The sequence below is a fragment of the Tasmannia lanceolata genome, unplaced genomic scaffold (genome assembly GCF_043159265.1).
Source record: "Tasmannia lanceolata isolate RefF3 unplaced genomic scaffold, GAP_Taslan_0.1 ptg000002l, whole genome shotgun sequence".
In the NCBI taxonomy this organism is placed as follows: Eukaryota; Viridiplantae; Streptophyta; class Magnoliopsida; order Canellales; family Winteraceae; genus Tasmannia; species Tasmannia lanceolata.
The window spans coordinates 48,145,380-48,159,215 of NW_027518679.1; the positions used below are offsets into that span (position 1 = coordinate 48,145,380).

Genomic DNA, 13,836 nt, shown 5'->3' on the forward strand with positions numbered 1-13,836 from the left:
GATGGACCAATTGGATCATCATATGGAGTGGGCCGTACTGTACATTTTAAAAAATAAGGGTTTACATGGCCACCAATCATATAAGATCTGTGCCATGGATATTTCCATCTTTTTACATAGTTAATTTTTGCCTTTCCACGTATCAGGACATTTTCGTCTTTTTCAGGGAGTTGGAAAAATTCTGCCGTGCGTATTTTGATCACAAACCGATGGCTTAACCTGATTTACAAAAGTCACTCAAACCTAGCGACTCTATTTGCAACCTTTTGGCAAATAAAGCATAGTTGAAGACTTCTTTTGCAAAAACTCCTAAAAATTATCCTACCTTGATATTAAGTGATGAACGAGATTCAAGAGACTTTTTTCTATATCGGAAGGACATTACTTGGTTCCATTATCTAATTATCTTTTCCTATCTCTGGAAAGATATGCAGGTTAATGCCTATAGACACCTCATTTTGTCCCTACTACAAAACAACACAATCGGTCAATCTTTCATATAAGAGAGGTAAATGTCATATGAATTTTGCGAGATCCCACATCGGAAAAGGAGAGAAAGTTTGTGGGCTATATATGTGGATTCTAACTCCCCTTGTGTAGATGCGCTTTTAGCATCTCCAAGGGGCGAGCCCCGCCGAGACGGTCAGACACAATAACGCTTCTAAGAGCAATGGGTAGAAGACCCAAAACTGGACAGTATTTACACAGTGGGGATCAGGAGATGACATTATGATATCAAAGCCAAGTTTCCCACAGTACAATTTGATAACGAGGATGCTGGCCCCAAGGAGGTGCATTGTGAGATCCCACATCGGAAAGGGAGACAAAGTCTGTGGGCTCACTACAAGAAAAAGGGGATTCAGCGACGTTCGCGACCGTCGGTAAAAACCCATAAAAACGTCGCTTTACGTAACACCGACGGTTTGCGGTAGCGTCGGTAATTTCACCGTGACTAAACCATATTACCGACGGTCCGTAATAACCGTCGGTGTATATCGTTATACCGACACTTAGAAACGTCGGTAAAGATACCGAAACATTACCGACGGTCCGTAATAACCGTCGGTGTATATCTTTATACCGACGTTTCAAAACGTCGGTAAAGTGACAGAACATTTACCGACGGTCCGTAATAACCGTCGCTGTAGAACTTTATACCGACGCTTAGAAACGTCGGTAAAGTGACAGGAAAATTGCCATCGGAAAAAAATGCACCGACGGTTGAAGGAACCGTCGGTGTATGTACCTTACACCGGCGGGTATGAGCGTCGCCACATGATGGTAAATGACACTTGGATGTACTTTTCTCGTTTCTTTATACCGACGCTCATTAGTACTGTCGGTATTTATGACATACACCGGCGGTTATAACCGTCGGTGAACATTATAGAGGCGTTTATTTTTAGATTTACCGACGGTTTTATGACCGCCGGTGAATAGTTTTTTTTTTTTTTTTTTCCGCAAACAGAGCAGCAAATTGGGGGACTTAGAACCTGTATAAATCCTATACCCATTAGAAAATAACATGAATCTGTTGGCATATAAACAAGAGAAAAATAAGGCATCCAAAGTCATCAAACAAATCATTTCCATGTAAAATTAACCAAAACATTTACCCATTAGAAAGTAACATGTACATATATATTGGCATCCAAACAACATTAAAAACGGCATCCAAAGTCATCAAACAAACCATTTCCTTCACTACAACAAAAAGGGTCTATGGCAGCGGTCATAACCGCTGCTAAAAGTCACCAAAAATCGGATACATTTGTCAGTCGGATAAATATCACATCCTATGCCCCCATATATTTCCACAAGTTCGTCTCGCTCCTGTGTACCAAAAATCATGATATTAGATAACAGAAAAATATATAGGGAAAGCATTCATGTTCATACATAAATAGGAAACCATCTCATTATACATCCGATGTGGGATCTTTGCTTTCACGTGGAACCCCAACAGACCCAACCTGTCTTTTCTTTTTTATTTGGCTTGTGAGAGCTTGTTGGGAACTGTAATAACCTTTTGACAGCTCTTTAAATACTAAAAGACAAGATGTGTTAGTGAAGATATCAAAGGATGGTTGTGCTGATGGCAGTGACGTTCAAACAACAATTATAGAAGAGAGATAAGACTTTATAAATGATCCAATACTAGAGTTATAAAGCTGTAAATGAGTTGATTTCAACTGCACATAAACAGTCAAGTAGCGTCAAGGTGGTACCTCAAAAGTACCACCCTTGATATTTGATCCAACAGCAGCCTCTTAAAAAGTGGGCTGCTGTTGGATCAAATATCAAGGGCGGTAGCTTTTTGACGCTACTTGACGGTCGGGCATCATGTAAAAACTCCCTTTTATTATGCTTCACTGTTTGATGATATCAAAGTTGCACAGCTAATATACATGGGAATATGTTCCCCTTGGGTTTGAAGATTATATAATCATGTTACCTGTATATAGAAAAACCCTCAAACCCAAACAACTAACATAGAGCCATAAACAGTCATTGGCTTAAATTGTCTGCCATAAGGACAGGTAAACACTTAGTAAATCAAGTGAAAGAGTTGGGGTGCCCATCACAATAACAAACCAGCCCTAGCAACAGTCTGATAGGATACACTGTTTTTTCACATTATTCCACTATGCACTACACATAAATTTTACATAAACATGCCCATAGAAAAAATAAGGTACGGGTGAATTAGGCACGTAACAGATCTCTTGGAGGTCCGGTTGCCTCGAATCAACCTCTCTTCCCTTCTCTTTCTATCTGTAGTTTTGTTTGTTTGAGTTACGGTCAATTAGGCACGTAACAGATCTCTTGGTTGAAAAATTGCCTATGAAAATGCACAATCCGGACCATTTTACGCTCATGTCTCCTTCCACACTGTAACATCATGAAATTCTGAGCTCATCAATTGAATACCAACCACCAAAGCTAGCACCATATGTCTCCTCGATCACCGATCTCCAAAGATGAGTTCTTTATGATCCAAACCTCCAGAGCTATTTACAAATGAGCGCATTGATCATGACACACAAGGTTCTATTCCCAAGGCCACCTTCTTGGGTTGACAAACCTCCATCCAACCAGGTGGTTCTTTCTACTTCCACTCTTTGTAATTCAACAAAAAGAAATGCTGAAGTTGGTGCAACCTACTAATAACAGCAATTGATGCAAAGTTGCAACATGAATTTGATCAAAGTGATCCATCCACCTACAGAAAAAAACTTTTCTTCTAAGGAGAGAGCCTCCTCTCCACCCTTTCAATGACAAGATCCCACACTCTTTTGGTAGGTCGATCAATGAGCACAATGAAAGCTCTAAATACAAATTCGGGATTGAGCCCTCCTTAAGCAAAGCACACTTGCAAGCCAATACCCTTACACTTCACTGAAATGTATACCCATATCACGGACTTAGCAAAGTTAATCCTTCGCCCCGATACTGCTTTATAACAGCGAAGAACGCCATATGTCTCCTCGATCACCGATCCCCAGGGAGCTTCAAGTTCCAACACTCTAAAACCATGCCTTTGTCCCAAACTAGTTGGGGTCGGCTTCAAGTTCCAGAAAATGCAAAATTCTTATGCCATTTATTTTATTAAATGCCTTGCTCTATAAAAAAAAAAGAGTGAGGATGAAGCAAGTGGAAATGGTATCCAGTTATCCACTGTACTTGCAATGTTTTGGTGAGGTTTGCTCTAGTTGCTTGTCCAATGGACAGTTCAACATTTTAGAGTCTCAACTAGCTGTGCAGTCTTCATTTTTTTTACCTGGAATTTATCTACGAATCTGGGCACACCAGAAATTTCATTGATGAATAAAAGAAGGGAATGTGTTCTATTCGGTCAATCCAAGTGTGCCTAACCCCCCAGTTGGTCAACTTGGATATGATTGTCCCTAACACCCCCCCCCCCCCCCCCCCCCCCCTACACACACATACTACTACTCCCTACTTCCCCCAACACACATAGTCCTATAATTCCCCACCTCTGCCACCACCCCCAACATACAAAAAATGAAGAAACACAAACTCAAGTACTAAATTTCTCATTAAGAATTCCATTTAAATAAAGACATGGAAGAAATGCTTAGAGATGGATTAAAATCTCTGAAAGAAGCTATAATAAATCAATGAAGCATTAGTTTCTGTTTTAGAAAAAATCCAGCAAACAATTTGAAATCTAAACTTCAATTTTCCAACATATAGAAACATCATGTGTGTTCTTCATAATATAAGAAAAGGATAGAGTGTATTTTACCTTAAATGAAGAGGGAACACGAATACTAATACTCCTTTAATAAACACAAGCACTAATCCAAGAAAGTATGACCTCATCTATACATAAACAAAAAAGCGCAGTTCGATGGCTAAGCGATTACGCCACCTACAATAACAAATAAATATACTACTTGTGAATAAATTTAGCATCAAGCTATAATAAACATGTCGTCGTAATAAAATAACTTACCCAGTTCGATGGCCAAGCGATTATTCCACCTACAGCGTCTCCAATCTCAGTGTAGAGATCAGTTTTTCTAATCAGAGGCTCTTTCGGCTCCAATGCAACCGTGATCTGAACCATAGTGAAATTACGGCCTAATGGCACCCCGTCAACTTCATGTGTTGGATCGACACTCAACCGAATACCACGAGCCACTTCAATCCCATCATTTTGAGTGCTCATTAAGGTAACCTTAGAAAAATCCAAATGATCATAAAAAAAAAAATACAATTAAGCGGGAAAGTCACAAACCAATATATCATTTAAGCTAAAATTAAATAACAGTTATACCCGATCGCCATGGATATATCTATGGATGCTTGAGGAGGTTGCATGCGATCGTGACTGAGTATGATTGTCGAGTGGCTAGCATACAACAAGATAGATACATATTAAGGTAATAGTGAACTAAAAGAACTATGTATTGAATAAAAAATTAATGTCGTACATTGCTATTTTGGACGCCTTGGAACTGTGCTACGAGTGCCGCCAATTGGCGTTCCAAATGGGCCTGATTTTGTTGCATTGTTTGTTCCATTTGGGCCTGCTTCTCTCTCAAACATCCCACCTCATTTGTAAGTTCTTCGTTCGCCCTTTGAAGTGATGCAGCCCTCTCCTGCGACATCCCAATGTTGCGCGTAGAGCCAAATACGGAAGTAGGGGTAACCCCGGCACCCATCATGCGTACCCTACCACGTCTCTCCACACCAAGTATAAGGCCGAGGCTGTCATTTGGGGCAACTGCGGGGCTGATATCGGGATGCTGAGACTCAATCTCTTTTATCTGATCCTGAAAAAAACAATATGTGATAGAATAAAATCTTTTACACGGTTCTATAACATTTTTTAAACAAGCATCAATGTTATGAAACGTACTATAATATTTTGCTCTACAGCATCATAAGTCCCGTCTTTCTTGCGGTGAAGACGAATGAACATGTCACCTCGACTTACAGCATTCCCATCATTATTTTTAATCTGTCCTCAAATGAAGAATATCAGAGTACTCGAATGATGTGATCATAACTTATCAGAGTACTCGAATGATGTGATCATAACTTAGGAGCGTTAAAAGAGTTTTGACTGACTTGCTATCTAGAATCTTATATTGCAATAGCATTGCAAATTAATGACTATGTCTCAAGAACCAAGTGTTGTTCAAAATGATGTCCTGAAAGAGATTCATGACAGATGCATTTCTAACCTTACAATGACCAAGGAAGGTTGAATTCCAAGGAATGATAGCCACAAATCTGGAACGGGGTTGTCTTTTTGTTTTTATCCTGAAGGTGTTATTCCCAGGGTGAAACTGATGTGAACTTGAGGTGGAGTTCTACTCAAGAAGAGGAGTTTGATGCAGATCATTCCCTGACGCATCAGCCTGATCAGTGGTCACATCAGTTTAGTCGTTTTGACAAATCGGCTTTGTAGTTAATTTTGTTGATGGTAAATCGACCAAAGTAGAGATAATTGCTGCGAAGAAAATAAAATGCAGAGAAATTTGGGAAAATGCTGTAAAATCGAAGAAATAAAGGAATTGAAAAAATAGTTATTGATTATTTGTAAAACTTCTGTAGCTCAAAACAAATAAATAAAATAAAGATGAAATTGCATATGAATCCATTTGGACACTCCTCATATGTTACCCAGTTACTTCCCATTTATTACCCATCTTCTATAAACCCCTTGAATCCCATTATTCAATCCCGTTTCAACCTTTCTTTGGAGCCCTTCATCTCTATAGAAAATGGTTCAGCCGCTCTCTACTTTATAGAATGTGTAGAGATGTGTTTATTCTAGCATCTCGGAATTCTTCTATAGGAGTGGCCCAACATATTCTCACACAGGCATTCAATCAAACACATAGTGGCCATCAAATGTTCAAACAGGTGTTCGATCATGAACCAATAGACTAGTTCAAACACAAGTTCAATAGTTGACAGAGAGAACTCAACTACTTGTTAATTGAAATGAAACTCAGCTGTAGGATCACAATTTACTTCCAAGTGGCAGCCATGCACTTACAGATCCTAGCTGAAATGAAGCCAGAATTCTGAGAATGAGCCTCTGCAATTATAGATCCTTGATGAAATGAGCCTCTGCAATTACTAACAGATTCTTGTTGAAAATACCATCTGAATCTTATTCTAACAGATGTCCCGATTTAGAGATGAGATTTCATGAGGACATTGCCGATCTCTTGAAATAAGTAATTGCATAGGTAGAAAAACCACAAAATTGCAGCACAACTCCAGAAAATCTCTCTTATTCCAACAACTTTTGCATGCATTGAAGATGATGCAAAGAAATAATTAGCAATCTTTACAGAACAAGAATAAGGAAAAAAATCCTAAAAAAAGATTCATAGAGGAAACAATAACCCTAAATGCATTACAGAGCTAGAAATCTACACAGGAGTACTCATATTTCAATCTGTGCAAAACAAGTTCATTCCACGCCTTTACCTGAACCCCGATCCTCCATGGGAGGATGATCCCATAAATTTTGTGTTATGACTTCCGAGGACAAGTATGGTAATGATTCTATTCTTGTGATTGTTGATCATTTTTCTAAAATGGCTCATTTTGTGGCTTTTAGCAAGACTATGGATGCTAGTCATGTAGCCGAACTATGTTTTCGCAAGATTATGAAGTTACACGGTATTCCCAAGACAATTACTTCTGATCGAGATTCAATATTTATTGGTCATTTTGGTGTACTCCTTGGAAAAGATGGGCACTAAGTTTCAATTTAGCAGCTTCCATCATCCACAAACAGATGGGCAAACTAAAGTTGTCAGCAGATCATTGGAAAATTTGTTGAGATCATTAGTAGGTGAAAATCAGAGAAATTTGAGTGATGTTTTGGCTTGAGCTGAGTTCGCCTACGATAAGTCAAAGAATCGATCAATCGGTATGAGTCCATTTGAAGTAGTATATGGTCTGAATCCAAACAGCACATTGGATTTGGTTCCTTTCCCTATCTCAGATCGTTTCAATGGAGATTCTAGTGATATTGCTGAATATATCAAAATAATCGCATGAGCAGGTTCGAAAGAAGTTAGAAGAGAGAAATAAAAAATACAAAGAATTGGCCGACAAATATAGGAGGCACGTGGAATTTAACGGAGACCTTGTGTGGATCAACATGAGGAAGGAGAGATTTCCAAAGGACCCATGGTAAGTTACAAGACCGAGCTGACGGACCATTTTTGTGTACTAAAGCGAACTTTTTTTTATTAACGAATTGGAATTTTCAGGATTGTGCAAAAGAGGCCTTGAGCCTTCTTGATTTTTTTTCCGTGCATTTTGGAAAAACCGTACACTCAAGGGAGCGTCTGCTGGTTCATCTTCCATCTCCTTTCTGTTATCATCTGCATACAAGTTACGCATCAATCCATAGACAAAACATAAACCTACCCAATCAGCATCAACATAAACTTCTAGTCATATGTCCTCTCTTGGCATTTAGAATGCCTTTGTCAGTGATCAACTCTAACTATTGGTCATCATTCTACAAGCTCCCTCCCCCCCCCCCCCCCCCACCCCCGACCACCCAAAAATAAATACACAATAGTCAATAAGTAAACCGACCACTTATGCATTAACATAAACTTCTGCAGTCATATGCCCACTCTTGGGGTCTGCCACAGCGCTCTGCATCCATGGCTAACCCGCACGAGCACGCAAGGCTAATCAACCATATTTCCACTTGTATCACATAACTAAATATACAGAGCAACTAAAATATATGATCCATTTAGTCAAAATAGGTCCTACAACATGCCTGGCTACCATGAAAAATTCATGATAAATTGGTGTCTCCAGGTGGAGATGAGGGTGAGGGTGAAACATTAATACAAATTCAAAATGTGACTAGCAACTATTTAATCATGGGCTCACTAATTAGAGTATTTGATTGGCTGATGAAACATGGCAAAGAGCACACACTCAACGGGTGTTTAGGTGGGTAAATAGGGTGTTTACAACTTGAATAAAAGTGGTCTTCATTGACAGCTTCCATGGCAATTGAATGGCATGAATTTCAGGTCTATTTGAAAGCTTTCTTAACCAAAGAAAAAAACACCTGATGGGACACAAAATAGGGCAGATTGAGTATGGATCTTTCACAAGATCTGGACAACAATTTGGGGAATTAAAAAAAATACTCACTGTTGGAACTCCAAGGCATGTAATAACAACAGAACAATAACAATAATAAATAAAAGCCTAGATGGAAAAAAATCAAACAAAAGCAAAGCCCTAGGGCAAGGAGAAATATAAAATAGGAAGAAATCAAGAACCTCCAGATGCACTTCCTGCTATCACACAAACTCAAATCATAAATAAATATAAAATATGAAAAAATGGGAAGATAAAAGGAGTAAATCCTTTATACAAATTCTTAGGGCTTCAACGCAAACTCTCCGGAGTCTACAAATACCAGAAACTGGGAAATAAAAATCAATGAAAAAAAAATTTACATGGGTTATGTGCTAACAAAATGGATAAACCGAAGCGCACCTTTCAGATGATTGCCGATGTGGGTTTCAAAAAGAAGAATAGGGAAAACAAATGCACAGAAACCCAATAAGCAGAAAGTAAATGATCTATGAAAAAAGCCCAAAAACAGGGAGAGGTTGAAAAAAAAAAATGTAGAGAACGTACTTACCCTAACAGGCGATTGGATAGAGCTGGAGAGCTACTTTGAGATGATTGTCAATTTTCCTCTTATTGTTTGTGGCTGCTATATGATATGCCCTACCCGTTTCAGATCAAGGGTTAGGACCATATATTCTATGAAGATGATTTGGAGAGGATGGAGATTATGGTTTTTTCTCCACGGAGATTAGGCTTTTTTTTGCACGAAAGGGTTTCGATTTAGAAGGGCGAAAATTGGTTTTTCTAGAGGATTTCTTGCCGAGACAAGGGAGAGAACGTTTTAGAAAGAGCGGGGTGGGAAAAGCTAGGGCGCGAGTTTATCTTTTATCACGTCACCGACGTTTGGGAAAAAAAGCCGGTAATTCTAATAATCAGAGACGGTCGTGAACGTCATAAAAAAAGGAAAGCATGTATCCAATTAATTACCGACGTTTAACATATAAAACATCGGTAAATAATTACTTTTATTGACGTTCCTTAAACGTCGGTAAAGAAATACTACGCATGTTTTGGGCGGGATAAGTTACTCCCCGCGGGAACAATCCTTCACCGTCGGTAGTTTTACAAACATCGGTATATATATAATATTAGTGGCGTTTTTTGTGAACGTCGCTAAAAGAACGTCGCTGAATGTCTTTTTTCTTGTAGTGGCTATATATATGTGGATTCTCCCTCTCCCTCAATAGACATGTTTTTAGCATCTCCAATGGGTGTGCCCCGTGGAGTGGCAACCAAACAGAATTCTCTCTCTCCCTCTAACAATGAGATTTCTCTCTCATCCCATACAGAATTCTATCTTTAGTAAAACTGGGGCCGGGTACCACATATCATGACCTCCAGAAGCAGGATTTCAAGCATTTAAACCAAATACTAGTTTCATTCATTTTTACATTTTTATTCTGTTATAGAGCACGCGCACGAGAGAGAGAGAGAGAGAGAGAGAGAGAGAGAGAGAGAGAGAGAGAGAGAGAGAGAGAGAGAGAGAGATTCCACCTTCATTTAACAATGTAAAAATGATACTAGATTCCACCTTCATTTACAAATAGAGAAAGAGCCAATCTGTTACGAAGGGGAAAGTGACCCATGTCGAACCAATGCTAACTAAACAATTATGGTGGGGAATGTGACACTAAGGAACGTCCATTATCTGTACATATCAAAAAGTAAAAATTTCTTAAGAGGATCCTTAAGGACACTCCTTTCCATCCAAGAGATAAGATTGTTGGACCACTCATCCAAGACAGAATAACAACACGGTTCTACGGTGTCTCGAAGGAAATGAAAGGGTTAAGCTATAGTCGATCTAGACAAAACGTGAGACACGCCAAGAAAGGAACCCTTATAAATTCTAGTTCAGAAATTTATTGCAAACAAACAAACAAACATAAATTCCAGTGACTTCTACCACGAGGTGTTGTACCATGCACTGAGAGAGAGATCATGAAAATCATCATCTTATAAGATTATCCAAATAATATATAAGATTTAGACCATTCTGTAAATATTCAATCAAGCCATTTTGGATTGATTGTATTATTGAAAATCTCTTAACCTAGAGTAATCTCAATAATCTAGTTATTGACATAATCAAACTAACATTAAATTTATAAGGAAATAGCTTAGTCAAACCATATGCATCATTCCAGTCATGGAAGATAAAATCTGTTTTTGAACATGAAGGGATCATTATAGAATCCTCCGTCCAGAAGGAAAATTAGATAGTTTGTAGAGAAACCATAGTTCTAATTCAATTTCTGTTTGTTTGTCAGCGGGTTAAATAATAAAAGACGAGCTACCACATTATCAAAGCATCTATTGCCACATCAGTGGCCTACAATATTTATCACTCTTTATCAATATTAATTATTTGGGATTTGCTAGTTAGTTTCAGGTAAAGCCATTTCGCAGCTGGCCTTTGCATGAGAAAACAGCCACACAGGCGTACTTTTCAGCAGATTTTGTCTTATTCATTTAATTCATCTGAGGTGGCTGTTCTCTCGTGCAAAAGTTGGCCACAAATGGCTTTCTACGAAATTGCCTAGCAAATACCTAAAGAGGCGTGTTGTATGGTCTTGATCGCATCCCGAATGGGCATCCCATGCATAAGAAAGGATTATGAAAAATAATGGTTGTCGTTCACACGAGACAACATATTCTATTCCAAACAATAAAATAAAAAAGTGATTCCTCGTAATTCTAATTCTGGAAGCACTCCAAAGAATAAGAATTGATTCTAACTTCTATAGAGGGTTAGGATCAACCCTCTATTGTGAGGTCCTTGCATAGATCGGACGGTTGGGATCAAGCTATGGAAATGATTTTTGGGGCACAACCTATTTAGGTTGTGTCCCATCTAATGGACGGTTTGGGTCATCCTATGGTGTGGGCCGTACGCTGCTTTTTGAAAATTAATGGACTATAAGGCCTTTCATCATATTAAAACTCACAAGTTCATATTATTTTAATGATATTGACATACGATGTTTTAAATGACGAGGGAGTCTAGACTCATGGGCGCCCTTGGAAAAAAGAAGGCAAAGGGCTCCCTCATCGGTCAAATCCCATTTAAGATGGCACGAAAACTTAAAATAATAAAATGTCTCTAGGGGAATTTCACCAATAGGGCTGCCCTTTGCTCCCTATTGTCCAAGGTCGCTTGTGAATCTAGCATTCCTCTTTAATAATTGTGCTAAGACACCTTGTCTTTTATTTTTTTTAATTGGATTATTGGAGCTTTATAGGAATTGTAATCATGGTTTTAAATTTCGTCCAAAATATAAAATTTCGGTCGAAATTAGGCCAAATCCCAAATTTTGCAAAATTCCAAATTTCAGCTGAAATTTCAGTAATTTCGGCAAAAAATTCTGAAATTTCGGTTCAAAATTAGGTAAATTGGTTTTTTTATATAAAAAATAATATTATTCCGAAATTTCGGAATGAATAAAACAAGACTTTCTTTAATTATCAGATTTCAGCCGAAATTTCGAAATGAATAAAACAAGACTTTTTTAATTACTGGATTTTGGCTGAAATTACCAAAAAATTTCGGCCGAAATTTCGGAATGAATAAAACATGACTTCTTTTTATTAACGGATTTCAGCCGAAATTTCAGTTTCGACGTTGCTCCGGCAGCAACGAGACATCCCTCGCTCCCTCTTCTCTTTCTCTCTCTTTAAACATGATCATGAAGATGATTGATGTAGTTTGTATTCAAATCAAAATACAAATGCATGAGGTATCCAAACGGGCCCTAGTAGATTTTAAGCAGACCTAGTAAATATGTGATCAATGAAGATAAGAACGTCATTTGTGAACGAAGGTGGGATATAGGCTGTGCATTTCTACCCAGTTTCAAACCTTTAATAAGACTCCTTTCTTCCCTTCGAAATACTATAAGACTTGGAACTCCCGCTATTAAAATAAAATGATAAGGAGAAAGGAGATTAACTTGTGGAATGCCTCTCGAACTCCCACGGAAACCAGCCAGAGCCCCATTCACTAAGATTGAGAACATTAGCAATGATTTAATCCACCTCCATCTTTCACCAAATTCTATCTTTTCCTAAATAAATTCACATGATCATGCGCTTTTTCCATATCTATAGATAAACCCTTGCTCTCCCTCCCTTCCAAAAATACCAACCTAGCCAACAGAATTGAGTCAAAGAAGCCCACTTGTTACGAATTGGGTTCGCATGAAGTTGTGAATCTTGAACCCGAACCCGAACCCAAACAAAGCAAACCGATGAACTAGGAAACATTAGTGTGACGTGCAGAATGTAGACAAAATGTTCAAATCTCTATGGCTCTAGCTAAACCTACTGGTATTTTCTATTGAGAAATGATTCTAATCAGTGTAGACATTCCACGTGTATGAGGTGGTAGAAACAAGATGCTTTGTGGCTCCAGGCCATTGTGCCATTAGTTTCCAATGGGGATTTGAATATTGGGAATTGAAGAGAAATAACCTAAGACAAATACATGTCCCAGAGTTTTTATATGGTGAAAGGTCATGCACGCAAATGCAGCAGAAAAAGGACAGTGCCGTGTAAACCATCCATTTGTTAGGGGGTCTGACATAGATAGGTGGCTCCCCAAAAATCTTCTCTACAGGATGATCCTAACTCTCCAATATGTGGAGGTTTAAAATGAGGAGCACGGGTTCTCCATAGAAAACATGAAACAATCTCCATAGAAAACAAAAAGCAATCAGAGATGGGAGCCTCACTCTGAAAAGCTCCTCGCGACCATAATGTGGTAGCAGGGGAATAGACCAAGACTAGAGTTAAATTTCAAATTACTCATCCAAGTGAGATTTGCATATCCTCGTACACATTTCCATCCAAGCTCAACAGGGTACCACCCAGTGTGTGAATGAGGAAAAAGTTGACGACAAATCGATATAAAAATGTGCAAGTTGATATTTGATCATACTTGTGATCAGATCAACAATCAAACTATACACGCCTCTTAGATAAAAAAGGCTTAAATGCATTATAATCGGGAGGGTTACTCTTATTACTCTTCCCAAACATAGTAAATGTAAAGGCCATTCAAATTGAAATCTTGTACGAAAACCATTCCATAAGCCAGAGAAAATAGGAGATGGATGTAAGATGGCAGAGAAGATACCCTAATACACATAAACCTCCATTTTCTCA

The 13,836-nt window shown here is 38.5% G+C and overlaps 1 protein-coding gene across 2 annotated transcripts; it reads right to left on the reverse strand.

Moving 5' to 3' along the window:
- Window positions 1-1,571: 1,571 nt before the first annotated feature.
- LOC143886074 (uncharacterized) lies at window positions 1,572-5,507 on the reverse strand. Of its 2 annotated transcripts, XR_013253678.1 has the most exons (6): window positions 5,390-5,507; window positions 4,962-5,303; window positions 4,805-4,879; window positions 4,481-4,705; window positions 4,271-4,396; window positions 1,698-1,833 (listed from the first exon to the last, which is right to left on the reverse strand). XR_013253678.1 is itself a non-coding variant. In XM_077390054.1 (5 exons), the coding sequence occupies exons 1-5, from the start codon at window positions 5,450-5,452 to the stop codon at window positions 1,705-1,707; spliced, it is 834 nt and encodes a 277-aa protein (XP_077246169.1). In that variant the 5' UTR covers window positions 5,453-5,507; the 3' UTR covers window positions 1,572-1,704. The 2 variants fall into 2 exon arrangements, 1 of the variants encoding a protein (XP_077246169.1); XM_077390054.1 differs by lacking the exon at window positions 4,271-4,396 and having other exon boundaries at window positions 1,572-1,833.
- Window positions 5,508-13,836: the final 8,329 nt, after the last annotated feature.

Excerpts from the sequence above, each read along its gene's own strand:
- LOC143886074 (XM_077390054.1), bottom strand. The coding sequence starts at position 5,452 with ATGTTCATTCGTCTTCACCGCAAGAAAGACGGGACTTATGATGCTGTA. Across the intron at positions 4,880-4,961 it reads AAGGCGTCCAAAATAGCAAT|CCACTCGACAATCATACTCA; the intron begins GTACGACATTAA and ends GTTGTATGCTAG. Across the intron at positions 1,834-4,480 it reads TCGCTTGGCCATCGAACTGG|GAGCGAGACGAACTTGTGGA; the intron begins GTAAGTTATTTT and ends TTTGGTACACAG.